The sequence below is a fragment of the Miniopterus natalensis genome, chromosome 1, assembly GCF_054644295.1.
Source record: "Miniopterus natalensis isolate mMinNat1 chromosome 1, mMinNat1.hap1, whole genome shotgun sequence".
Lineage (NCBI taxonomy): Eukaryota > Metazoa > Chordata > Mammalia > Chiroptera > Miniopteridae > Miniopterus > Miniopterus natalensis.
The window spans coordinates 3,982,253-4,008,695 of NC_142081.1; the positions used below are offsets into that span (position 1 = coordinate 3,982,253).

At 61.0% G+C, this 26,443-nt stretch overlaps 1 protein-coding gene across 2 annotated transcripts in view; it reads left to right on the plus strand.

Annotated features, from left to right (window-relative positions):
* The first annotated feature begins 218 nt into the window (after positions 1-218).
* The window catches only part of BEGAIN (brain enriched guanylate kinase associated), a 36,592-nt gene continuing 10,367 nt past the window's right edge, over positions 219-26,443 (plus strand). Inside the window, exons 1-2 of one of the 2 annotated variants that reach the window (XM_087813745.1) lie at positions 219-248; positions 17,277-17,305. In XM_087813745.1, the coding sequence (XP_087669871.1) occupies positions 17,292-17,305 (14 nt within the window). In that variant the 5' untranslated portion in view covers positions 219-248; positions 17,277-17,291. Of the gene's footprint in view, positions 249-17,276; positions 17,306-26,342; positions 26,433-26,443 lie in introns of those variants that run through there. The other variant, XM_087813748.1, reaches the window with a different exon arrangement.

Below are 26,443 nucleotides of genomic sequence, written 5' to 3' on the forward strand. Positions count from 1 at the left end.
CCGCGCCCCCCGAGTGCGCCCCGTTGGACGCTGCGGGGGGAGCCGTGAATCAGCCGCGGCTGCGCGGGGCCGGGGCTGGCGGGAAGCCGGGCTGGGGGCGGGGGGCGGGCGCTCCCTGCGGGAAGCCGGGCGGGGTGGGGGAGCCCCGGCCGCGCCGGCTCCAGCGCGCCGGCCTCGGCGGGGAGGGCGCGGGCCGCCCCGGGGCCATGTGGACGGGAGGCCGGCGGCCGGGCCGGCTCCGCCGGGCGGTGAGTACCTGCGGCCGGGCGGGCGGCGGGCGCGGCTCCGCGCGCTGGCGGGCGGGGCGGGGCTACCCACGCCGCGGGGCGGTCTCTGCGCGGCCACCGGGCGGCCGGGCCCGGGGCGCCCGTCCAGCCTCCCGCCCCTCCCGCGGCGCCCCTCCCGGGTCGGGGCGCCAGGCCCCCGCGCGCGCCCGCGGCCGGAGGAGCGGCCCCGAGACGCCGGGTCCTCTAGGGGCGGGGCCGGGAGTCGGCCCCGCGCGCCGTCCTGCCCCCCGAGCGCCCGTCTCCGCGCCTGGTCCCATTGGCGGGGTCCTTGCCCCCGCCACGCGCGTCCCTGCGGCGGGAGGAGGCTGGGAGCCGGGACCCGGATGAGGCCTGCGCGTGGGGCCTGGCCGCCGCCTGAGACAGGTGCCCGGGCGCGCAGGCCGCCCCTTGCCCTGCCCTTGGAGGGGCTGGCGGACCCGCCGGAGGCCCGCGCCCGGGGCGGCTGCGGAGCTGAGGGCGGCTGGACCCGGGGCTGGCTCATGGAGCGCCCGCAGCCCAAGGGGGCGCCGGCCCCGAGACCGTCCTTCCCGTTCAGTACCGCGAGGCAGGTGCTAGCAGTCTCCTCGGCTGCAGGAGAGGAAACTGAGGCTGGGGAGGCCAGGGCTGGCCCCGGGCGCTCAGCGGGCGTGCGCACCCTCCCCGAACCCCAGCACGTTGCGTGGGGATTTCTGCCCTAGTGTTTCCACTTCCTGCCTGGTGTAGAGGTATTTTCTTCCTAGTCTGGGCCCCACCCCATCACCAGTGTGGTTCCTGTGGGACAAGAACAGCGTGGGTGACATCCTGGAGTCTCCTGAGCCAGCAGGATAGGAGCAGAGTAGGCACCCTAGAGTGAGTGGAGGTGGCTTCATGAGCACTGCAAATGTGGGGCCCTGGATGGCCTAGGTCGGCCCACCTGCAGACCGGGGGTCCAGGCTTTGGGCCACAGGGAAGGCAGGGTCTCCGTGGGCCTGGCTCCTTCCTAGGCCCCAACGCCTAGATCTCTGGTCCTTTCCCTTCCCTGGGTCCCAGCCTCCCCACCCACCGACCGCAGCAGAGGCCCTTCCACTCCTAGGGCAGCAAGCCTCTCATGAACTGTGGTGTGGAGTCCACGCCAGTTGTGTGTGGCACTGCTGGCTGGGGCAAGCGGCTGATGGAGGCAGCTCTGCCTGGCATCTGCGGTGCGCAGGGCGGGGAGGCGGCAGTGCGGGCCCTGGCAGCATCCCGAAAACCCTTAATTTTCCCGACTCTCACTATAATCAGGGTGGCACAGAAAACTGAGCAGGGTGGCAGATGCGGCTTCTTTCTGGCTGCTCAGTGTGCTGGCGCCGGGCGAGGGTCTGCGGGGCTGTGGGGAGGACCATCCCTGAGCCATTGTCTCATATTTATAGATTCCTGCACTTTGTGTTCCACTTATTGTCAGAACCTGGAGCTGTTCACACCTGAGACTCTTGGGCACAGGATCTGGCTCACAATAGCTGCCATGTATTGAGCACCTACTATGTGCCAGGTCTAGTATAGGCATTTTCACACATCATGTCCATGGCACCGCTTGGAAGTAGTTTCTCTATTCCTGTAGGCCCTTAATGACCTGAAAAAGGAGAGGGAGGGAGGGAGGGAGGGAGCGAGGGAGGGGAAGGTGGGAATGAGAGCAGTCCGTGAATCCATGGCTTGTTTGGAGACAGTCCACATATAATTTCCCAAATCCCAGGAGGCTCAGGAGGCCCAAGGGCTGAGGAGGAGCTGAGCAGGTGAGGGTAGAGGAGTGTCTGAGGTGTGGCCCAGGTCAGGGTCTGGGGGCAAGGGGAAGATGCAGGGATCAGAAGAAGCTCAGTCCTGCTGGAGTGTGGAGGTCAAGTGCATGGCCATGGAGCAGGGAGAGGTGGCGTCTCCCCTCCAATCGGGTGAAGATCCCTAAGAGTAACTGGGAGTGGCCCCAAGGCTTGTTGTGTTGGCCTAGAATTGCCCCAGGACTGGTCTCTAGCCTGGTGGAGAGGCCTGGCTGGGAGTCTGGAATCTTGAATTCCAGGTCCTCCTCTGCCACTGATCCCTTGTGTGACCTTGAGCAAGGCCCCACCCTCTCTGGGCTCAGTGTCTGGGGCTCAACACCTCTCACAGTCAGAGGAGTGACTTTGTGCCCAAGAGCAGGCAGAGATGGTAGGCTGTGGTGGCAGAAGGTGGCCAGAGCTGGGATGAATGCATGAGGGAGTGAACTGTGCATTCACCAGCACACTCTCCCCATGCCCTCACTCGGCACCATTCCCTCGGTCCACTCAGGTGAACCTGACACAGATCTTGCCCTTCAAGAGCTCACAGTCTGTCAGGAGAAACTGACCTTGACCAGTGGCAGGTGCTCCTGGTTTTTCCTGCCCTCTAGCCAGGAAGGGAACCCAGCAGTGGCCACAGCCCCTGCTGGTCATGAGTCTGGAGGCCAATACAGCAGCCCCTGAGGGCTCCCCAGGGTGAGGATCAGTTAGAGCCCAGTGCTGAGCCAGGACAGGGGACTAGTCATTTGCCCAATCAGCAGGCCCTGAACCAAGTCAGGGATGGAGATGGGCCCGGCCTGGGCCCTGCCTGGGCCCTGCCTGGGGAAGACGGGCATGGAAAGTTCTAGTCATGCTATGGGTGGTGTGTGCAGGGACTATGGGGCACATAAGCAGAGCAGCAGTGTGGGGTGGACTGAAGGGGCCAGTGGTGAATGGTGGATGGATGGACGGTGATGGGAAGCATGTAGCAGGACCGATCAGGGGGTGGATAGATAGAAAGCTAGAGGAATAGATGGATGGGAGGAGACACTGATGGACGGAAGTGGCGAGACAGACAGAGATGGACAAGAGGGTGGCTGGAGGAATGGATAAAGATGTAGGACTGGATGAATGGAACAAGATACCAATGATGGACCCATGGGGGGTGGACAGACGGGAGGATGGGTTTCTGATGCATATGGCAAGAGGGATGGATGGGAGCATCTAAAATGGATGGAGAGATGTCAACAGATGGATGGATAAGCGGTGGGTGGATGGAGGCATGAGAAATGCATGGACACTAAATGGATGCAGTCAATGTACGGGGGTGGGCGGGGTGGAGGGATGGAGACCTGGATAATTGTGGTAAGATGATGGATACAGGAATGGGGGTGGGTGGATGGATACGGGAAGAGTAAGTGAGTGAATAGGTAGGATTTCATAGAAAAGCCTGGATTTTTAGAAAAAAAATTCAAAACCTGGTAAGTCTGGACTCACATCCTCACATGGCAACACATGGCTGAGGCTGAGTGGCCGACGAGCCCTTTGGAGGGGCAGTTCCTCTGCGGCCTCGTGCAGACCTGCCCAGTCTGCTTCAGACATTTATCTGCCTCCCCGTGAGGCCTTTGAGTTTTGACCCCTACTCTAAATTCTAGGGGACACCCAGTCCTTCTCTGGTCAAAGCGAGACAGTGAGTTTAGTCAGTTTCAATGTCATTTTCTCCTCTGCTCCCCTGTGCAGTCATCTGCCCGGGACCCATCATTGAAGGCCCCTCCTTCCCGTCTCATCAAGAACAATCTGTGTGGGAGAGTGGCAAGGACACCCCCCCATCTCCCACTACAACTAAATGGGTGCCTCAGATCCTCCCCGGGTGTGCTGGGATTTGAAAGATACCCCCACGGTCTCAGCCCAACCTGACACTAGTCAGAGAGGCGCGGGTTACTCCCAGAATTGGCAAATCCAGAGCATCCCTAAATGGGCTACCACTACTGCAGAATCAAAAACAGCCAGGGTCCTGAGGGAAGGGTCTCATTTGTTCCTAAATGCACGGATACAGGCATGGGGGTGGACCAGTGCACGAATGGACACGTGTGGATGGTGGATGCATCCATGGACAGACAGATGGAAGCATGGATACTAGATGCAAGTAACAGGGATGGATGGATGGATGGATGGATGGATGGATGGATGGATGGATGGATGGATGACAGGACTAGTACATGGGTGAGCACATGTCAGCGATGGCAGGTATGGGCATGGAAGGATGCACTGAAACATGGATGGGTACATGCCAACGGGCGGATGGTTGCAGGGATGGATGGGCGGTCGGATGAGCGAGACATCTGTTTCCCGCCATGCTGGTATCGGTGATAGTGTGGCCTGGAGGCAGGGCTGGAAGACTCGTCGAGGGGAGGATGACACAGCAGTATAGCCTCTTGTAGAGACAGGCGACGAGCAGGGAACCCGCAGGGACTTCCTTGTCTGGGGGGACTTCCTAGGAGGCCTGGACCGCACGCGGCATATGCATGGATGTGGGGACTTGAGACACCTGAGGCCTATGGCCGCCCTTGAGGGTCCTCAGGCCAGCATGGCCTATCCAGGAGCGGGGAGGCAGTGTGGCTCAGAGAGCAAGGGTGCAGGTTCCCAGGCCCTCTGTGTCCTGGTTGGTATGGGGGGGTTGGTAATAGAAGTTTCCGCACGGGAATGAGGGAGGCTTACGGAAGGTGACCGCCCCGTTTAGGTGTTTGCTGCATAAGGCAGGCCCTGGCTGTTTGCCAGTAGCCTTCAGAGCCCACGTCCCCCTCCGTGAACTGGGTAGCAAGTCCTAGCTTAGGAATTAAGCCTAGGAGAATTCAAGGAGGTGGAGCTCAGAGCTCAGAGGTCTTAGCGAATGCCCAGCATGCCGTCCTGCATTCGCTAAGGGCCCTCTGGAGGCAATGGCAGCAATGTCCCTCCTCTCTCGGGGAGGGGGGACAGGGGTAGGACAGGCAGTGGTGGCGGGGCTGTGGGGGTCCTGGGAGGAAGCAGGGTGTGAGTGCACGACCTCTGGGGTTCTCGTCCCAGGTCTGCTGCATCTGAGCCATGTGACCTCAGGAAAGTCACGTCACCTCCCTGAGACTCTGCTCCATTTTAGCACAAAACAGAGGTCACGGCCCTGCCACCTCACAGGGCTGGATGAAGATTCAGGTGACGACACAGGTGCATGCCCAGCGTGGATCATGGCACACAGTAGGGCTCAGGAAGGGCCTGAAATGGATGAGTCAAGAGACAGGGCCCTTGGGCCAAGAGAGACAGCCCAGGCTGCAGGAGGTGAGCAGGCCCAGGCTGCGAGCGCAGCAGCCGACAGCATCCTCCAGGGCCTCTGGCCCAGGCGGCTGAGAGCCAGTGGGTTGTTATGACAACGGAAACTTGTCTGATGCAGCCGGCAACTCTGGGAGAGGCTCAGAGAACCAGCTGGCCGAGGTCTGCAGAACACTCCTATGCCCGCACATGCTAGGGAATGAACAAATCAGAGCCCTGTGACAAGGAGCCCTGAGGTCCCACTAGGTGCCAGGCTCTGGGCTGAAGGCGCCCAGCATGTACCCCTTGCACCATTTCCCACCACTGCCTGTGGGCTGGGGATAGCTCTGTCCCTGTATGACAGTGAGGAGGGGACAGGACTTGGTCCTGCTGGGATGCTGGAGTGGTATTTGACCTTGCATCTGCCCATCTGTCTCCAGGTCCTATTCCCACAGGTGATAGAGCAGGGGCTGAATGGCTGCTGCTGCAGAGGGGGTTTTCCAGGTGTAAAGGGCTGGCCATCAGGAGACTGCAGGAGTGGGAGGGACACTGTGGCCTTCCCAAGAGCCTGGGATCCCTCCCATGGAGGTCCACACCCAGCTGGAGAAGCTTGTGAACTGACAGCCTGGGCCTGTGATACATTCACTTACAGTCATTCAAGATCTGCTTACTAAGCACCTACTAGGTGCCCGGCCCTGCTCAGAGAGCTGGGATAGAGTGTATACAGATAATAAAGAAATTATCACAAGCATATTAATTACACTTGGGGGCCTTGGTATGAGGCCAGGGGTTATAAGAGGCTGTTGCAGGGGTCTCTGATCTAATCTGTGGGATCTGGGGCCCTGAGAATTAGACGGTGAGGAGGAGAGTAAGGGCAGAGGGAGTCAGAGTGCCCCTGGCAGAGGAAACAGCATGTACAAAGGCCCTGTGGCCAGACAGAGCTCAGCACCGCTCAGGAACGTGATGGAAGTTTCATGGAGAGGGGTACACAGTAGCAGAGATAGAAGGCACTAGGCCGTCAGAGCCTTGCAGGGCATATGAAAGGGTGACATTGTCTGGTAATATGGTCTGTGATTTTATTTATTTATTTTTTTATGTATATCTATTGATTTCAGAGAGAGGAAAGGAGAAGGAGAGAGAGAGATAGAAACATCAATGATGAGAGAGTCATTGATCGGCTTCCTCCTGCACGGCCCCGACTGGGGATTGAGCCCGCAACCCGGGCATGTGCCCTGACCAGGAATCGAACCTCGATCTCCTGGATCCTAGGTCGATGCTCAACCTCTGAACCACGCGCGGTCGGGCTGGTCTGTGATTTTAAAAGTTTGCACTGGTAGGTTTATGGGATGGACCGAGGTGAACCAACATAAGGTCAGGGGCCCCAGGGAAGGGTGATTGCCGGTGTCCAGGTGAGACATGGTGGCACCTGGGACCAGCAAGGTGACAGCGGGGATGTAAGGAAGTGGTGAAATCTGAGAGTTACTGAATCCCCAGGGCCTGGTAGTTAGGGGTGGGATCAGGGGAGGGATCCAGGTGGCTCCCTGTCCTGTCTCAGGCAGCTGAGCTCTTGGAGTTTTTCAGACATTCAGTCAGGGGTGCCATAGATCATCCAGAGAGGTGTGCAGCTGAGCCCAGCAAAGAAGGGGTCCCTAGCACTTGACCTGAGGTGTCTAGGTACTGCCAGGTGGGCAGGGGCAGGGGCACAGCCATGAGCAGGCAATGCCAAGCAAAGCCTAGGCCATGCTCCAGGCAGCACCACAGGCCAGCTCTGGGGAGGGGGGAGGCCACCAGCTGGCCAGCGAACCACCCCCAGCAAGCCTTTGACTCCAGCTGCTGGATCCCAGGAAGGAGTCTTGCCTGGACCCCTGGCTCCCCAAGATGCCGGGGGCAGGCATCTCCCTTCACACAAAGGAAGAGGTGCCCAGGCCAGGCTCAGGCCCTTCTCTGGGTTAATCTCCCCCTCAGCCCCATCTAACTGCGCCCTCAGCTCCCATGTACCGAAGGCTCCTGCCTCTGCGTTACTAACCGCTGCTCCTCGTGTCCCCCGGGCACCCCTGAGGCATTGCACATGGCACCTAGTGACAGAGACGGGGAATAACCGAGGCTTAAACAAGACAGGGGCTTACTTTTCTCAAGTTAATGAACGTCCAGAGGCAGGGGCTGTGGGGTAGGAGCGGTGCGATGACACAGTGGCTCCTCTCGTCTTTCTCCCCCACCGTTTGCTACATATGGCTTCTGTCGCACGTTTGCCTCATGGTGCCACTTAGCTGTTACAGCTCCAACCATCACTTCCACGTTCCAGATAAGAAGCAGGAGGTTGGGGGATGGGAGGCAAGCGGTGGGATCCCTTTTAGAGTTCTCCCAGAAGTCACGCCCCACAAATTCTGTTTATATGTCATGGGCCAAGCCTGGCTACAAAGGAGCCTGGGAAATGCAGTTCTTTAGCCAGGTGACTTGCCTCCCAGAATAAAATGAGGTCCTTTACTAAGTAAGAATGGGAGAGCAGTGGGCAACCAGCAGCCTGCTCCACACCCTCCCATTCTGCCAGATCCATGCAGGTCTGATGTCCCTTCTTCAGGCCCTGCCTTCCCCCTGTCCCTACTGCCCGCCTCCACCCCATCCCTGAGCCCAGCACCAGCCCTGGCGGGGAGACAGGAGATAGTGTGAGTGGAGTGTGAGGCCCAGCCCAGGGCCCCTCCCTGTATACAGCAGGTGCTCATTCAGTGCAGGCTGCCTCCCCAGGCAGTTGCAGCGCCCAGGACATGACCTTGTCTTCTCTAGCGCTTTCTAAGCCCCGAAGCCCTGCTCTCATTTAGTGAGAATCAATTTAGGGGGCGGGCGGCCCTTCTGCCACATGCTCTCTGGATCAATGGGCAGGCGGGCGCGGGGCAATCACTCTGCCCAGTGAGGGTTGGGATGCTCTGACCCCTGAGAGGGTGTAGGGATCCCAGCCCTGTGGGAGGAGAGAGCGGGGTCGGCGAGGCACTAGCAGGCTTGACTAAAGAAGATGCTGTCAGGGGCCAGCTCCCAGGCACGGGGCCCTGGCCCCGGCAGCCCCAGGCAGGACGGCCATGGCTCCCTCATGGAGCCCAGGGCCCAAGCCCCCAGGGAGGGAGCATGCAGAGAGGACCCTGGAAGCCACAGACTTAGCCCCAGCCCAGGTGGGAGCCCCGCGGACCAGCCATCTCTCCCCAGCTGGGCAGCATGGCCTGGCCAAGAGGAGACACGGGCACCGCCGGGCCTGCCATCTGCCCCAGAGCCCCCATGCATGGGCGGCAAGCCTGCCACCGGCCCCCTCGCCCGCCTGAACCGACATCGGGAGGCCAGGCTGCCTTTTTCCAGGTTCCTGGATGAAGTCACTATGCAGGTGCTGGACCCCAAGACCCTGGAAGCCTTCTGGGGGCCCAGGGGCCGCAACCCAGAGCCCTCCCCTGGTGAGCGAGGCCCAGGCTTAGCCCAGGAGCCCCTCACAGAGGCTGCGGCCCCAGGGAAGAGCCTGGCCCTGAGCCCCCCGCTGTCCTCAGAGGCGGCAGCCGAGGCTGCAGGCAGGTTGGGGTCCAGCCGGGCTGTGGAGACCAGCGGGCCCCACGTGGGCAGCGGTGAGCGGGGAGGCCAAGCTGCCTCCCCCTGGCAGCCTCCGAGCCGGGTGAGTCTCAGCCCCAGATCATCCCCGGCAAGCAGCTGGACAGAGATCCACTGTGGCCCCTTCCTCGCCCCCTCCACTTACTATTTCCCCACCAGTCCTGGCTGAGAGCTTCGGAGTTCCTGCACCACACCCCTTTTATAATCTCTGCAACAGGAAAGATCTAAGCGCCAAAAGAATGAATCTCTAAGGTGAAATTCTAGCTTTGGGGCAGGCAGCACTGAGTGTGCATGAGAAGCGTTAACAGTAATATCACCGCCCATCGGCAGAGCCCTCAGGGTTTACCATGGGATTTCATATTATCCCTTCGAAAGTTTGAACCTCAGACACCTCCACGTGAGGTGGGATGTCACAGTTCCTGCCAGGCAGGTAGATGGGTCTGTGTTCTTCATAGCTGCCCCCATTTCGTGGGGTTGGAAACTGAGGCTCTGGGGGGCTGCCATGTGCCACAGGTCCTGCCGAGTATGGGCTTGGACTGAGGTCTTCAGATCTAATGCAGGCCTCTCTCAGCACCTCAGCACCCCCTGCCGCACACACACTCAGCCTCAGACAGATGGACAGAGAGACTCAGTGAGACCTCCGCTGTCCTGGGGACGGAGCTCTGCAGAGTCAGGATGGTAGCACCCCATGTGTTGCCACCCCAACCTTGGCACTGACCTTCTGTCCCCCCAAACTTCCATGTCCCCTGGCGCCAAGGTAGATCCTCATGGACTGTCCATGACATTGCCCCTGTCCCTGTCTTCCCCTCCCCCCTCCCAACTTCTCCCAGCACAGGACTGAGGTGGGGGCTGCAGGGCCCAGTTGGTGGAGATCTCGACCAGGCCCCTCCCAGGATGGCTTTCCCTGTGGGTAGGTTGTTTTAAAAACAAAATCTGGGTGAGAGTGTGTGCTGTTACTTGCTGATGATTTGCTAGTGTTCTCTCTCCCAAGCCCCAGTGCACCCCCCGGGTTCTCAATTCAAGGGTCTGCTGATTGCTGTGTGATCTTGGACAAGTTACCCACCCTCTCTGGGCCCTGGTATCCCCAGCAGTGAAAGGGAAGTGTAAGGTTTCTGATTTTCCCTTTGCCTTGTCACAGGAAAAGCATCACATCCCCTGTCTCCTCCATGAGGGCACAGCAATCTGGGACCCCCACCTCTCTGCTGCTCTGGGTTCTGCCCACCACTCAGACCTCACTCGGGGGATGGCTGGGTCCCAGGGAGCACCATGATATCCGGGCCTCTGGCGGATTCTGTCTAAGGCTCTTTAACATGCCCCGGGGCCTGCCAGGCAGCACAGGGCTGTGAGGACCATTGGGGCCCAGCAGTGGGCGCTGGCAGCCAGGACAGGACGGGGGCAGGGGAGGGGAGAGCGCTGTGCTGGGGCCTGGGTGGGAGTGCTCTTTTCAAAGAGCATCAGCCCCAGCCCCAACCCCCCTCCTCCCCTCACCCCAGGCCACATCACATGGTGAGGACCTATTCTGTCTCCCTCAGCTCCAGCCTCATTTCAAATACTCAAAACAGGCCAGAGAGAGACTAGTACCAGGCCCATTTTACAGACCAGGAACTGAGGCTCAGAGAGCTGAGCCTGCAGAGCCCTTACTGGGCTGGGCCCTGCTCAGAGAACCTGGAAAAGCCACAGCTCCCTCCATGTCTCATATATGGGCGTGGAGATTAGAGGTGACTGGTGAAGGGTGAGGCCTGGTGCACAGTAGAGATTCAGTCACTGGAAGGATGAAGACAGTGACAGCCCCTCTCCTGGGTGCCTCCTGCCCTGGACAAACCTGTGTCCCCAGAACAGTTCCCAGGGTGCAGGTGGAGCTTTGGGGGAGCAGGACAGACTCCTGGCTTCTAGTCATCAACCTGAAAGCCATGCATCAGAGGAGGACCCTGGATTTTTGTCCCGGCTCTGCCCCATCTAGCTGAGTGGCCCTGGGGGACCCTGGTCCTCCCCTTCATTGTCCAGCAAACAAGAAGCCACTGTAGAGGGTCTCTGGGACCTGCAGCTCTTACCGTGCAGAGACCTGGAACCAAGGGCTCTTTCATACTATAGTGTGAATGATTCGAGCCAGCCATTTCCTGTGAACAGAAGGGTCAGAAGAAGAGAATGGGAAGGACAGGGCCAGGGTTAGGGAAGGAGAGGCAGGCGGCAGCTCTGCCGCAGCCAGGCTGGGATTTTTGACAAGACCTCCAGTTTCAGGTCTGGCAGTCCCCAGAGCTATGGTTGGATTCTGTCCAAGGGGCTTTCCCACTGAGTGACCTCGACAAGTCATGCCATCCTCCATGCCTCAGCCTCCCCATCTGTAGGGCAAGCTGAGGTTTGGGTGGTGCCCCTCCCACCGCTGGAGGGGCAGCTGCTTCCCGCTGCCTAACTGTTTCCACATGGGAATGTGGGCAGGAGTTGCCAGATCTCCAAAAATTTCAGTGGGAGCCAAAAAATACGGATTTAAAAGTGTAAATTCTCCCAATTTTTAAGTGTTGGCTTGAATGTTTTTTTAAAAAAAAGTTAGAACCCTCTAGCGGGCCAAATACAACATGCCGGCGGGCCAGATTTAGCTCGGGAGGCCAGTTTGCAGCCACCAGCTTATCCTGTCTGCAGCCACACGCAGCTGGAACCTGCAGAGGCCACGTAGAGCCCACAGCAGGAAGTGGCACAGGGCACCCCTCACACCAGGGCTTGGTCAGGTCCCCAACTGCCGGCTGACATCGGGCAAGTGCTCACCCCTCTCTCGTTGGCCACGCACAGAGAGCCCGTCAGCTCACCCCAGTATTGCAACTAAGGTATCGGTGGGTGACCCCACTGTGTGTCCAGCACACACTAGCCCTGTGGGTGTGCTCAGGGACACAAGGCCCGCTTCTCACCCATGACAGTCTGTGACACGGCGGGTGCCCCCTCCCCCTGGGGAAACCCGCTCTCCTCTTACCTCCCTGCTGGCTCCCTGGTCTCTGTGGCTGGCTCTGCTCCCTCCCTGAACCTGACCTTGGCGGAGCCCCTTGTCTTCCCCATCTACCCTCACTCCCTTGGCCATCTCATCCAGGGCTGTGGCTGTAAGTACCGTCTCCTGGACCTTCCTCTGATCTTCTAACCCTTGCACCCACCCACCCTCTTGTGGACCCTGCCGGTCATCTGACACCTCTGGACCTGAATCCTCACCTTCTCCCCACTCCCTTCCAGCTGCTTGGGTTCAAGCATTTGATGTCATCTTCAGTGTCATTGTGGGTGACTTTCTTCTCCACCCACCTCTAGTCTGTCGGGGCATCTCCCACCCCCACCCTGGTCCCCACCCGCCTCGGGCTACACTCCTCAGGTAGGCCCTGCACTGACCCCTTGGTGTGCCTTCCACTCAGCAGCGTGACCAATATGCCTCTGTCCAGCCCTGTGGGGACTTCCAAGCCACTCAAGATAGTGGGTTCCCCCATGAGGCCCCCCAACTCAGCCCCTGCTCCACTTGTGACCGGGTACTCCCCAAACTCCCCAGGCACCCCACCCCCAGGGCCTGCCCCTCTCCCAGCTCCCCAGGCTCTGCTCACATTTCATCCTGACGTCCCCCTTGACAGCGCCCACCATGTGCCCCTCCCCCTCAGCAGATTCCCCCAGCAACACACGGGGCGGAGGGCCACCTCCGTGGTGTCTCCTGCAGTCTGTCTCCCCCTGCAGAACGTCAGTGCTCCAAAGCGGAGAACTTCTAGTTTGTTCACTGCCAAGCACCCTGGAAGAGGGCACAGGAGGTGTGTGTTGAAAGGAGGAGTGGCACGGACATCCGAGAAGGTGCCCAGCCCAGGTGACTGCATTAAAAGGCTGACTCTGTGAAGCAGCCACAGTCCTTTAGAAGCCCTGTTCCAGAGATCATCCCTTGTCCTTTTACAATTTTCCATCCCCCTCAGATGAGGGATTGAGCTCCAAGAGGCTGAGAGCCTTGCCCCAGGTCACACGGCTGCAGCCCCGTAGGAGATGGCTCAGGATACCCCACATCCACAGAGGGGGTTCCCTGGGCAGCGCTCTGGGTACCAGTCGGACTCAGGTGTCCTCCAGTGGGGTGTGTGTGTGTGTGCGTGTGCGTGTGTGTGTGTGTGTGTGTGTGTAAGTCTTTGAGGAGGGGCAGGGGATGGTATGTGATGGGGTCGGTGAGAGCAGGACTGCTCAAGATGGCAAGTGGATGCCTCTGGCTGGGGATTGAGAGCAACCGTGTTCATTCAGCCGTTGGAGGCCTCTGGGCCAGGCTCTGGGGATAAAGACAGTGGCCTAAGCAGAGGGACCCTGCTGAGAGGTCCTCTATAGCTCAGGGGGACAGGCAAATAACCAAAGAGATGGGATGTGATGAGAAGTCATTTTGTGGGGGAGGAGCTACTTCAGATGAGTGGTCAGGAAAGGAGGCCCAGCCATGCAAAGGCCCTGAGGCAGGAGTGAGCTGGGTGAGCTTGGGACCAGCGAGGTGGCCAGTATGGCTGGTGCGTGCCAAGTAAGGGGCTGAGTCAAGATTCCCCAACCCCTCCCTGAGGCCTGACTGATGGCACAAAGCTGCCCTGGCTCTGGGGAGTGCCTGTTGTGTGCATCAGTCACAGTGCCCACCGCCCCTGAGGATGGACAGGAGCTCTGGCCCCAAATCACAGTACAGTGTGAAAGCCGCAGGGGTTTACCTCTTGGAGCCTGTCTGTCATCTGCAAAATGGGGGTTGTAAGCCCTACCTCGGAAAGTCTCAGTGAGGGTTAAACGGGATTGAGCTCCGTAACTGGGTGAAAGGCTGCGCTGGGAAGGGCACAGGGGGACGTAGGGTGCCTGGGCCCGTTTCTGACCCAGGTGGCCCTCCTGAAGCTCACAGTCATGCAGGGAGTAAGGAAGGAGGCAGGCTGCAGGGGGGAGGTGAGGAGACCGTGGTGGTTGCCGGGATGCTGAGAGTGGAACTCAGGGTGTGGGAGGGGGCAGGCATTGGGGGCAGGGGACCAGCATGGGCAAGGTCAGTGTGGGAGGAGACAGCAGGGGGGCTGAGGCGGGGATGCAGGCACAGCCCAGTTTGACCAACAAGTAGGACTTGTGGGACATTGTTGGGAAGTCAAGGTGATCGCTGGGCTGGACCACCCAGAGGGGCTGGACAACTCAGAGGGCACAAGGGGTGAGTTTAGGGCAGACAGTGATGAGGTCACAGGTGTGTTGCAGAAACAGGCATCGGACTATGACCCTGGGGTGGACTGAAGATACAGTACCCAAAGCAGGGATGGACTGTCCCTTGAGAGCACCCAGAGGGCCCACCTGTGTTCCGCCTGTGTCAGGAGATCTTGGGATCCCACTTGCCTGGGGGTCCTGGAGGGGCCAGAGGAGTCCTGAGGGTATTTCCTGCCCCATCATCTCACCCTGGAGACTCTGGACATCCCACACACCCCTATACTCATGGTCCCCACCCACCCCTGCCCTCCTCCTATAGTGGTCACTATCTCTGGCTCGAGACCCAGGCAGGGCCCCAGTCTCCTCTGCCCAGCCCACAGGCACCCCCAGCCAGCCTCAGGGACCTCGAGGAAGCCATTCCATGCTCTGGCCTTGGGTTCCAGAGAAAGGGCAGCTTGGGAACATCCCCAGATCTTGTGGTTATGAATTGCAGTCAAGATTTGAACATGGAGTTTTGGCCCCAACACCAAGACCATTGCTCAAGGCACAGCACCTCCCCAGAGGGCTGCTCCCCCACCCACACACAACCACACTGCTCATCTGCACACATCCAGAGCTTTATGCATGCCCCCCCCACTCCTGAGTGAGGTGCGGGGCTAGCCCCGGACACATGGGGGAAAAACAGGCCCTGCCCCAGGGAGGGCCCGTATGGTGTGGGGGCCTAACCCAACAACTCCATTGCGTCTCCCTGGAGGGCTGCCTGGAGGAGGTAGCCTTTAAGAGTTAGAGCAGTGGCTACCCCATAGACACTGGCTCTGGGCAGAATTTGGGAAGTCATAGCATCAGAGTCAAGCTTCTGAAATGCAGAGTGAAGAGGGGCTGCTGAGATACCAGGGTGGGACATCCTTCCCTTTCTTGTCTCCTACCCTGCCCACCCCCCACCCCCTGCCACCAGGGCAACTCAGCCGCCTCTCCTAGAGGCCCTTCCTGGGGGAGGAATTCCCAGACAGGCCCTTTAGAAGAGCCGAAGTACTCAATATAAATAAATAATTAATGCTAGATTTTAAAAATTAAATTTTAATACATTCTTATTAATTTTAGACAAACTCCCTGGCAGGTCATTCACTGTGAATGATTGAGGCGACTGGAGACATGAAGGATGTCCCTAGCCTCTGGGTGGGGAAGGCCTCTGAGCGCTGAGGTCCAGGCCCGGCTGGGCTTACCGCCCGGTTGCTCTCCACTTCTGCAGAGCGCACTGACCCTGCCCAGCGCAGGAGAGGACGGTGCTAGGAACTGCAAGGGGCGTGGGTGGAGGTGCTCGTCTTACTATTCTGCCATTCTGCTGACGGTGGGCCCCCAGGACTGGAGTAGGGGTTTCATTAGTCCCCAGAGGCCGGCTCAGGTCCTCTCCGCACCCCAAGAGCTTTGCCCAGAGCTAAGGAGTGAGTGAGGAGCCGTCCCCCAGAGTGGACGGAGGAGCCCTTGGACTTGGGCTGGGTCGGAACCTGCTTGGGGCTGACCCTCCGGAGGGCTCCTCCCACCCTGCGTGCTGGCCAGGAGGAGGCCAGGCCTCCTGGGCGCTGTGGGGGGGCCCTGGCGAAGGGACAGGGCTCCTGCCGGGAACTCGCCCTGAAGGGAAGCGGCAGGAGGAGATTCGCCATGGTGCTGCGGGATGCGGACGGGCATCGTCCGCGTTTATTGAGCGCCTGCTGTATGCTGGGGTCTCGCGCGCCGGGCACGGTGATGGGGACGCGGGAAAGGTGGGCCTGGGAGCCATCGGGGGGCTTGGGGCAGCGGTGGGCGGAGCAGCCAACTGCACGTCTAAGGGGGAGGAGACCACACGGAGGGGGTCCAGGCTCCCAGTCTCAGGCAACTTTCAGAGTGTCGGAGCTAGTGTCTGGCTGCGGATCGGGGCCCCTCGCGGATCCTGCCTCCTGAAATTCCTCCCCCGCCCCGGCCCCTCCGCCGCCCGCGGTGCTGACGGGCCGCAGGGCGCTCGGTGCGCTCCCCCGACCCTCAACCGCAGCGGGCAGGTGAGGAAACTGAGGCCGGGGAGCCCCGGGGAGGCCTGCCTGGGCGCGCGGGGGTTGGTGGCGGATCCTGGCCGAGGCCCCCGGGCCGGGCCTCCCAGCTCGGCGCCCGCAGCCCGGCTGCGCCCTCGCCCAGCGGGGCGGTGGGGGAGGCGGCGTGGGGCCCGGACCCGAGCGGAGCGCGCTCCCGGCGGACGCGGCGCGAGGGCCGGCATGGGCAGTTATCAGTCTTCCCAGGTGTGTCGCATGGTCCCTGGGCTCAGCCCCCGTCCCTCTTGAATGCCAGCCGTGGCTCGGGAAGACGGGGGAAAGCCCCCGGGAGCGGCCTTTCCGGAGTGATGGGGAGCCAGCCCCGTGCCCCCGCTTCGCGCAGGAAGTGCGATCCCGCGCGGGCCGCTCGCGGTCCCCGTCGCTCGCCGGCTCGCGCAGGGTTAACCCCCCACCCCCACCCCGCGCGCAGAGGGGCTGCCCGGCCGCGCGGGGCCGGGCCCCGAGGGTCTCCAAGCGGCTCCCCCGCGGGGCTGCGCAAGCCAGGCAGGGAGCCCCACGGGCGAGCCGGTCGCGCGAGGGTTAATCCCTCGGGCCCGGGAGGGGCGGGCCAGGCCCGGAGCCTCAGAACGCGAGGGCAGCGGGGTCCCCGACTGAGGAGCCTGAGGTCCGGGGTGCCACCCCCCTCGGGTTCGCTGCGCGTCCGGCTCCGCAGTCCCGTCCGGCTCCCGATCGGAACATTCTCCTGCTCGGAGCTCTGACATTCCGGGGCTCGGCTTCCTCCGGGAGGGAGCCCGGGGCTGGAAGGGTTAACGGGCGGGGCGGGGGGGGCGGGTGAGAGTAGCGGGGGCGCAGCCAGGGACGAGTTAACGGGACCGAGTTGGGTCCCCCTCTTTCTGGCAAGCTCGGGAGCGCTCCGGGTCGCGCCATCCCGAGTCCCCAGGCGGTGCCACCCCGAGTCCCCGGGTCAGTCCCCCTCGACCCCCGGGGGCGTAACTACGCGCGGGGTTGCGCGGTGGCCCGGGAGGGCTCACCTGTTACTCGGCAGCTGCCCGACGCACCCACTGAGTCCCGGGGACCGAAGTCGGGTGGCGGGGCCTGGGGTCGCGCGGGCCGGGCTTCCCGCGGAGCGAGCCGCGCAGGGGTGCCCGTCCGCCGCGCCGCCGGTGCCCGCGGTGCCCGGCTCCGCCCGGCGCGGCTGCGAAGCGCACGCCTCCCGCCCGCTGACCCTCTCCTTTGGTTTCTCGCAGGCCTCTGCCGCAGACATGGAGAAACTCAGGTGAGTGGAGCGTCTTCCGAGCCGCGGCCGGCGGGCCGGGGCGGGGCGGGGCGCGGGCGGGGGGGTCGGGGCCGCGCGGGGCGCTTCCCCCCGCCGCCCGCGGCGCCGCTGCTCCGCCGGCCGGGGTGCTGCGCGTGGTGCGTGCGCGCGCGGCGAGCCGGTGGGGAGCCCCGCGGGGGACTCCTCGGCCTGCCCGGGGCCGCTGCGGCTGGGCAGGGGGTGCGCAGTCGGGGCCCCGCCGGCCTCCGCGGCCCGCGCGCCCTGCCCGGACCCTCGGTGGTCCCCCGGGACCCTCCGGGCGCCCGCTCCTGCCGCCACGCGCGGGGCTCGGCGCCCGCTGGTCCCCCCACCGCGCCGTAGACAGTTGCCCGGCTCTAAGCTTTTAAGTTTACGCCCCGCGGGGGCGGGTGGGGGATGGAGCCCTCCCGCTGACCGAGGGAGTCGGGTCTTGGAGCCATTTTGGGGAATCCCGCGCCCGGGGCGCCCGGGCCGTGTTCCCACCGGGTCGCGCGCCCGCCGCCCTCCGGGTGCTAAACTTCCAGACCTCGCGCGCTCCCCGCGCCCTCCGCGGCCCCGCCGCGGCCGGGTCAGCCGGTGTGAATATTCATGACTTCCTCCGAGACTTCCCGTGGCCGCCCTGACCCCCACTTTGGGAACACCCCTCCCGTGTTTTCCTTCCGGAGTCTGAGCCAGCGCGCGTGTGGGCAGCCGATCCAGCTCGGGCGCCGGGTTTCCGCACCGCCCCCCGGCGGGCAGGGTCCGCCGCCCCAGCCCCAGCCCCCAGCCGGAACCCGCACCCCCTCGAAGACTCCAGGTAGCAGGTGCTCCCGATTCCCAAGGGGCAGGGGCCCGGCTGGGCCCAGGCTTGTTCCCGGGCAGGTTCCTGGGTCCGCGGGGGAGAGGGGCCGGCGCCTCCCAGGTGACTCAGTGCCGTGGGTGCCTGGGGACAGGTGGGCTCACAGAGACCCCGACTGGACCCAAAGCAGGGACATCTCCTGGCCGCTTCGCTGGAACGCAGCCCGCCCTTGTGGGTCCCCCGGGGGGAGGCCTATTTATCCTGGGCTGGGAGGAGGGGTCCGGTCTGTTAGGTGGAAGGTGCTCAGACCCAAAACTTGATTTCTATCAGCCAGACCCATCTTGTCATGGTCAAGGTTGGGGTGGGGCAGGGGCTTTGGCCACACAGAGGAGCTCAGCTCAGGGCCCTCCAAGGTATCCCACATTGGCTGCCAGCTCACCAGTACCCCCGCCAGGGTTGGGTGCCCTCCCTGTAGGGGAGGGGACCTCTGGGACTTGAGCAAAAGGTACCATTCATAGGGCCCTCGGACGCGAGCCTGGGGTGGGGGGCTCAATGGTTCTCTTTCTCTTTCCTTCCCTCGCCATGCCCAGCCAAGGCTCTTGAGCACCCATCCTTATATTCTGGGTAATAGGAAAGAGACATAGCCCAGCCTCAGTTTCCCCATCTGTAAGGCCGTTGTCCTAATCACCGCCCCCCCCCCCCCATGCAGGACTGTTGGGAGGGTGGCATGAGCTACTATGCAGACAGCCCCCTTCTGGGGCCTGGCAGGGGTTCACCGTGGGGCATGGGAACCACAGGACTATGGGTTCCCCAGGCAGGAGACCTGTTTGTGGTCCAGCTGAAAGGATCCCGGAGGGTCCTGTGCCCGGGTCCTGCCTCCTGCCCCTAGACTGTGGTTTTTGCACATTGCAGGCCAGGCCTGGGATCTGAATTGAGAGGGCAGGCCCTTTGCCCCACCCAACCACCCATCGCTCTGCTCCCCTCCCTTCCCTCCCCCCAGCCTGGCTAGTGGGAGGGTCCCGTAAATACTATTTGAATGAGCAAAAGGACCTTGCCATTGTGACCCTCAGCATCTCCCTTTGTGGGCAGGTATGCAGCTGGGCTCTCCCCGCCCCAGCCCCTCAACCCAGATCCCCTGGCTGCCACTCCCCACCCCATATAGTAGTCCCCCCTCTGAGTCCCAAACAAGCTGTCACCTCACGCCTCTCTGCCTTTGCTCCTGCTGTTCTCTCTGCCCAGAACGCCCTTCCACCTGCTTTCTTGTCCATGTCACAAACTATCTGTCCTCCCTGTCACCTTTTCTCTGTGGCCTTAGTGACCTTCTTGCCCCTCCACCCCCAGGTGGACTCATCCCCTCTCTGTGTACCAAGTTCCGAATTGGGCGCTGAGTCACAGCAAGAGCCAAGCCAGCCTTTCAGAGCAGGGACACAATCCCATCAACAGATCCTCCCAGGGATCCCAGGTTGGGGACACTGGCCTGATGAATCAAGGTGGGTTTCCTGGAAGCAAGGACACTGGAGCCCAGAATTGAAGGAAGGAGTTTGCCAGGGCAGACAGGAGGGGCCTTTCAAGAGGTGCAAACGCCTGGGGGCCTGAGGAAGCAGGATGTTTTCAGGGAGACAGGTGAGGGTGGGGAGTAGAGGTACCTGGGGCTCCCCTCGCCACCTGGAGTGTCCTCTGCCCACCCCATTGCAAGCACAGCCTGGGTCTGAGCCCTCGATTTTTCCAGCCCCAGTGCCTGGCAAGAGCTGGCACACAGTGGGGCTCCCCCAGGTGTGGTCACCTGTGCTCTAGCCTATTGCATGCTCCCTGGCCCTCCCTCACTCAGCTATCCCTCCTCCCACTGCTTGAAAAACTCTTCCAGGGACACTCCGGTATTTGCAGATATTAGCAAGTCCCAGCTTCCAGCTGTGTCTCTAATCCCCAAATTAATCCCCTCCTCTGCCTTCCTCTGCACAGGGTCCCTCTGCCCTCACCCCACCCGCACCCCACCCCCAGCCGCAGCCACTTTGCGTTGTGCCTTAGGGCAAGCTCCTTCCTCTGTGTAAGCTTCAGTCCCCTCCTCTGTCATCTCAGAAAGCAGGTCAGTTGCCTCGCATGGCGCCTGGGACTCAGAAGGTGCCCTGGAGACCCAGAGCTATTCCCGGCACGAGTCCACCCTGCCTCCAAAATAGAATTTTTCAAAGTTGTGAACTATATGGTAAGCATAGAGAAAATAACCATCAAGATCTGTGACTTTAGGGTGACCCCCACCCAGGTTAAGTGGACCGCTGCCAGCCCCTGCCCTGACCACAGCCCCTTCCAGCTCCCCGGAGGTCACCAGCAGCGAGCATGCCTGACCCGCAGTGTCTCCTGAACTAGAGCCTCGCACGCGAGGTCCTTCAGCCGCGGTACCCAGGCTGGCTCTTGCCACCAAAACATCATGTTTGCAGGGCTGTCCTTGGTGCGCAGAGCTGTCCATCGGTGGCTATCTTGGGGACCGGTATGTGTGAGTGAGGTGACTTCAGTGTATCCACTGATGGATGTTTGGGCAGCTTCCAGCCTAGACCACTGAAAACGAAGCTCCCGTGCAGGTGATCTGGGGAACGCGGGCTGTGTTTCTGGGAGCGTACCCCAGAACTGCGGGGGGGGGGCACAGGGCGGCTTCAGGAGCTAAGGCCACACTCTCCTGGGTGCTTCTGCCCGTCGCCTCCCAGCCGCACGTGGAGTTCCTGCGTCCCCGCAGCCTCGCGACTCCGCACGGTCAGGCGGGGCCGCCGCTGTTTGTGGTGCTTCCCTGGGCGGCCGCCCCCTCGGCCCCTCCTGTGGGGCCTGTGCGGTGTCTCCGTCAGGGTCCCGCTGACCCGCGGGAGCTCTGCCGAAAGTCCTCCGCAGCTGCGCGATTGCACCTCCTGCTGTTTGCTTGCCTCGCACCCTTTACACGGCCCTCTGATGAGCAGAAGGTATTTTTAATTCTGTTGAGTGTTTCAGGCTTTTCCTTTTTCTCTTTTATTCTCACCCAACGACATGTTCATTGATTTGAGAGAAAGAGAAAAGGGGAGAGAGAGAAAGAGAGAGAGAGAGAAAGAAAAGGAGAGAGAGAGAAGAGAAACATGCGTGAGAGAGAGAAACCTCCCGTGCGCACCCCGACCAGGGATCAAACCCGCAGCCTATGTGTTGACGTTTATTTTTGTGGATGGTTTGAGGCTGGGCTCCTTTTTTTAATTTTTTTTTTATTTTATTTTGCACATGAACACCAAGTTCCTGCCCATACTCTGATTCATTTACATGACCAATATTTGTTGCCGTGGTCCTGCCCACGCTGCAGGTACTATGGGGCGACACCAGGCTGATGTCCTAGAGAGACAGACAGACAGCTATCGGGTCATTTTACAATTGTAAAATCACGCTGACCTCATCTCCCATGACTCTCCCCTCGCAGGCTCCCCTCTAGCCACCAGGCCTCCTTGCTGTTCCTCAAACGCATCAGACAGGCTCCTGCCCCAGGGCCTTGGCATGTGCTGTTCCCTTCTGCCTGAAAGTCCTTCCTCACATATCCACAGGACTCCTGCCTCCTTCCTTTCACACCTTCCTCAGTGTCTTGGGGGGGGAGGCTTTCCTGGCCACTCACTATTAACAGCTATAACCCCCTCTCCCACCTCCTCCTTCCCTGCCCTGATTTTCTGTGACACCCTGATCCCCAACGGACTCGTGATTTATTTATTTCTCTTCTTTATTATCTGTCTTCCCCCAGAACAGCAGCCCATTGGTGATCTCCAATGCTTAGAACTGGCACATAGTAGGTGCTCAGTAAATGCTTCCCCCCCCTTTTTTCCTCTTTTTTTTTTTTTTTTTAAACTTAGACATTTTATTTTTATTTATTTATTTATTTTTGTCTTTTTTCCCATTAGTTCTGCTTCTGGTTTTTGTGTTTGATTTTTTTCTTTTATGGTAAATGCTTTTGAATGAGACTGGACTATGGCAAATGGTGAGGAGGAAGGAGATGGGATACAGCTTTTCCTCATGATGCCCAAGAGGGGGACCCCACAAAAAGGGGGTGTTGGGGGCCGCTTATGCCCCCATCCTCCTCCCTTGGCCCTCAGGGAGTAGTTTTGATTTTTAAAAAATCGCCCAATGAGAGTCCCTGAGAGCTGTGAGAGCCTCCAGTGGAGGGATTTGGTTTCAATATCCCCCCTCTATCCCCAGTGGGCTCAGCCCCAGTCCCTTCCTAAGCATGGTCCTCCAAGGCTCTCTGCCCCATTTCTTTTTTTTCTTCTTTTTAAAGATATTTTAGAGAGAGGAAGGGAGAGGGAGAGAGAGAAAGAAACATCAGTGTAAGAGCAATACATCGATCGGCTGCCTCCTGCACATCCCCCACAGGGGACTGAGTCTGCAAGTAGGATATGTACCCTGACCAGGAATTGAACCAGCAATCTTCTGGTGCATGGGATGAGCCCAACCAACTGAGCCACACCAGTCAGGGCACTCTCTGCCCCACTTCTAAACTTGATCCCCATAAAAGAAGGTTGATGCACAAATTCTCACTAAGGTGTGAATGACTACCTCACTTTGATTTCTTCCTTTGGGAGCCAGGGTTTCATCACAAAGGGACCTTGGTCATGGACTGTTCTCTCTTACCTTCTTCTGTCCTGCTCTTCAAAGTCCCCTGTCTCCACAGTCCTTCTGAGTCCCTACTGTTTAACAGAGGCTTTCTGATGAAGTCTGTGATTAAAAAGGCAGAGTCACCTGGGTTTGAATCCCACACTTACTGGCAGTGTGGCCTTGGGCAGGTTTCTGAACCTCTCTAATCCTCAGTTTCTGCATCTGTGAAATGGGAATAATATTAATCACATCTTCCTTAGAAAGTGTTTTGAGGATTAAATCGTTAACATGGAATTTGGCAGATGGTTAATGGTGTCTAGGCTAGTTCTGGCCGTTAATTGCCTGCCCCTCTCATAGCTTCATTTTGCCCAGGCCTTTTCCCCCCAGCCATTGGGCAGGTGACAGTATTCCCATTGTGATGGAGGGGACCCAGTAGGGTGGGGTGGGAGATATGACCAGCAGCCCTAGATTGAGTTAGGGTCCACCAGAGAATTTCCGAGTTGGGGGCAGGGGGCCAGCTCTGCTCACCCCACATCGCGGTCCTAATGGTGGCCTGGTATTTTATTTTATTTTATTTTTAAAAATATGTTTTTATTTATTTTTAGAGAGAGAGAGAAACACAGATGTGAGACAAAAACATCAACCGGCTGCCTCCTGCAGGCCCTGACTGGGCATGTGCCCCCCCCCCCCCAACAGGGAATCCAGCCAGCGGCCTCTCAGTCCAGGGGCCGCTCGCTGCTCAACCAACTGAGCCACAGCGGCCAGGGCAGAGGCTGGGTGTTTTAGAGCAAGGATGTGCTGTGTGCCAGTTTCTCAGCCTTCAGGTCACCCCATTAACAACAGGCGGAAGAGCAACCTGACTGGCGTCTCTGGGCCTCTACTCTGCGCCAGGCTGTGCCAGCCCTCACCTGGGCACTCTCACTTTACATCCACAACAAGCTGGGTGGCTGCATGTCCTGTCCCCTGAGGGGCCATCGAGGCACTAGCGTCAGGGCAACCCCCAGGTGTCTGTCTTGATGGAGTGGCTGTCACCTGAGACGGGAGGACGGGGACGGGTTTGGGGGTACACGAGATACTTGTTGGGTGAATGCAGCAGAACCTGGGACCAGGTCTCCTGGGCTCCTCAGCCCTTGTGGCCAACAGCACGGGGGGTGCTCTGCGGGGCAGGAGGGGTCAAGGCCGGGACTGGGAGACCATCAGTGACATTTGGAGTAGCCGCCTGGGAGGGGAGCCATCCCGGGGCAGGTCCTAGTCCTGGCTCCTGTGCTCACTGTTGGGGTGCCCTTGATGAAGCCCTTACCCCGGCCACAGTGGACAATGGGCAGCCCCCGCCAGGCCTCACCGACGGGACACCCACGGCCTCACTGGGTGACTGAGTGGGGATGGCCTCAGGGGAAGCTTGCAAGGAGGTCATCATGGTCCTAAGTGCCCCTTTGGGCTTTGGTTACCGATGGGGAAACTGAGGCCCAGAAAGGCAGCCTCCTTCGGCCCACGGGCTGATCCTGAGACCCATTGTCATAGCTCCTGTCCTTTTCTTCCAGACTCGGTTTCACCTCCGGGACTGTCTCCTCTGGGTATGGGAGGGGCGGGGTGAGGCTGGGGCTGGGGGAGCAGCAAGGCACCAAGGGCATCCTGGGGGGGCCGTGGGGCATGGAGGGAGCGCAGGGTTGGGGCCGCCGCCCCACACCCCGCAGCCCAGTGTCGCCGATGGGCCTCCCGCGGCCCTGATTGCCTTTTGGATCCCCGAATCCCGTCAAGCAGGCCCTCCCGCCGATCCAATTACTGTGTGGCGTGACTGTTTGCGGTGGCGAGCCGGCTGGTGGGGCGGGCAAATTAGTGAAGCCAGCGTGGGTTCCTTGGTGGGCAGTAATGAAGCTGATCGTCAGCGCGTCGCCCGGCAGCCCCTGCTCACCTGGGCTTCAGGGCGGGGCGGGCAGGTGCTGGGCGGTTAATTTGGGAGCCCTGCAGGCAGCTCCTTAGCTTGTGGGGCTGACCCCTGGCCATTCCTGCACTAGTCCCCCAGGCAAACACCCCCAAACATTGGGGGTGGAGGGCAGGTATGGCCAGGTCCATAGGCCAGAGAGAACCTTCCAGAAGAGAGGGAGAGACCAGTGGTTCGGCTGGAGGGGAAACCCTCACGGGCTGGAGCCAGGCCTGCGGCGGGCGAGGGCCGCCTGGCCGCTCATCCGAAATGACAGGTGGGCGGGCGGCCGGGAGACCCGCGGAGGAGGCGTGGGGAGGCTGCGTGGAGGAAGGAAGGTGAAGTCAGGCTGCCGCGTGAGGGGGGAGCGGGTGTAGTAGGATTGGGGGGGGGGGCGTGAGTGGAAATGAGGCCTGTCAGCTCTGCCGTGTGTCTTCCTGCTGTCTCTCCGGAGGCAGCACCGAGGCCACGCCACGGAGGGGTGGCCCTAACCACAGTGAGGTCTGGCCCCAATGTTAGGACAGTGCAGAGAGAGATGGGGGGCCTGAGGGGTGAGGGGGCTGTGAGAAGCTACCGCACTGAGGAGGGAGGGGTGTCAGAGGGGGGAGCTGGAAGGAGTGGGGGTCAGAAGTGGGATGTCCCTCGGGCTGTCGCTGGCCCTGCTGGGGGACCCAGTGGGAGGCAGGTCGCTCCCTCCTGCGCCGTCCTGTGGGCAGGGTGGCCCGTTTTGCCGACGAGGAAAGTGGGGCTCACGCCTGGCCGAGAACGTCCCTGCTGTGCCCCTCAGCCTGTCAAAGCCACACCTAAGATCTTTCTCTTTTTTTGGACCAAAATTTGATCCTCAGTAGAAATTTTTCTTTGATTTTTTCACACGCGCTGCAGGAGTGACAAAACCAGGGAGGCACAAAAGCAAACCGTAGGCCACCCAGGCCCGCCCGGCTGCCTTTCCTTCCGCGTCTCCTCTGGCCCGCTGCGGGCAGTTATTCTCTTAAAGGGGATTACGCTGCTCCTCGGGCCTGGCCCCTGCCGCGTCTCCAGCCTTCTCTGGACGCCTCCCTCGGGGCTGCTGGGGCTGCGAGTCCCCGAGAGACCCAGGAGGGCTCCCAGCAGGCTCACCAAGCCGCTGCCCACCCTGCTGCCCCCAGCAGGGCAGCACCGGAGCCGGAGCCGTGCCAGCAGGCCCTGCCCCCTCACATCCCTCCAGGCGGCTTCCACGCCCACCGCCCAGCCCCCACAGGCCACAGGCAGGGTGGGGTGAGGAGCCCCGGGGAGGGTCAAGCGGGGCTGCCCTGGACCCTAACATTCGCCAGGTCCCACAGCCTCTAGGACACGACCCTTCCCCACTGTCCATAGGGGTCAACCTATCACCACCTCCCGGCAGAAGTGGGGGGCTGGGATCACACCTCCCTCCACTCTCCTCGCCTCCTCGGGTCTTGCACACAAGGCTCAGTAGCCAAAGGGGACCCACAGCTGGGGAGCCTGCCCCCCACGACTCCCTCTGCGGCTGCGATGGTGGATGCAGGCCTGTGGGACAGGACACGGGACAGGTGACCCTGCCACCGGTGGACGCAGGGCCGCCCGTGAGCTTGGACTCTGGCAGGTGCACAGGCCGGGAGCCCCCACCGTCCCGGCCCCCCACCCGACGGCCTGCGCAGGCGTCCGAGCGCCGGGGCGGCCCTCCCCGGGACGCCCGGCGGGTGCGGCCCGCCCGTCTGAGCAGCTGTCCTCTTCGCCCACAGGCTGCGCAGCCCCTGGGTGCCCTCGTGCCTCGCACAGTCCCGCGTCCTGCAGGGCCGACTGGCCAGGTCCTCGCCCTCGCTCTGGGACAGGTAACATGCCT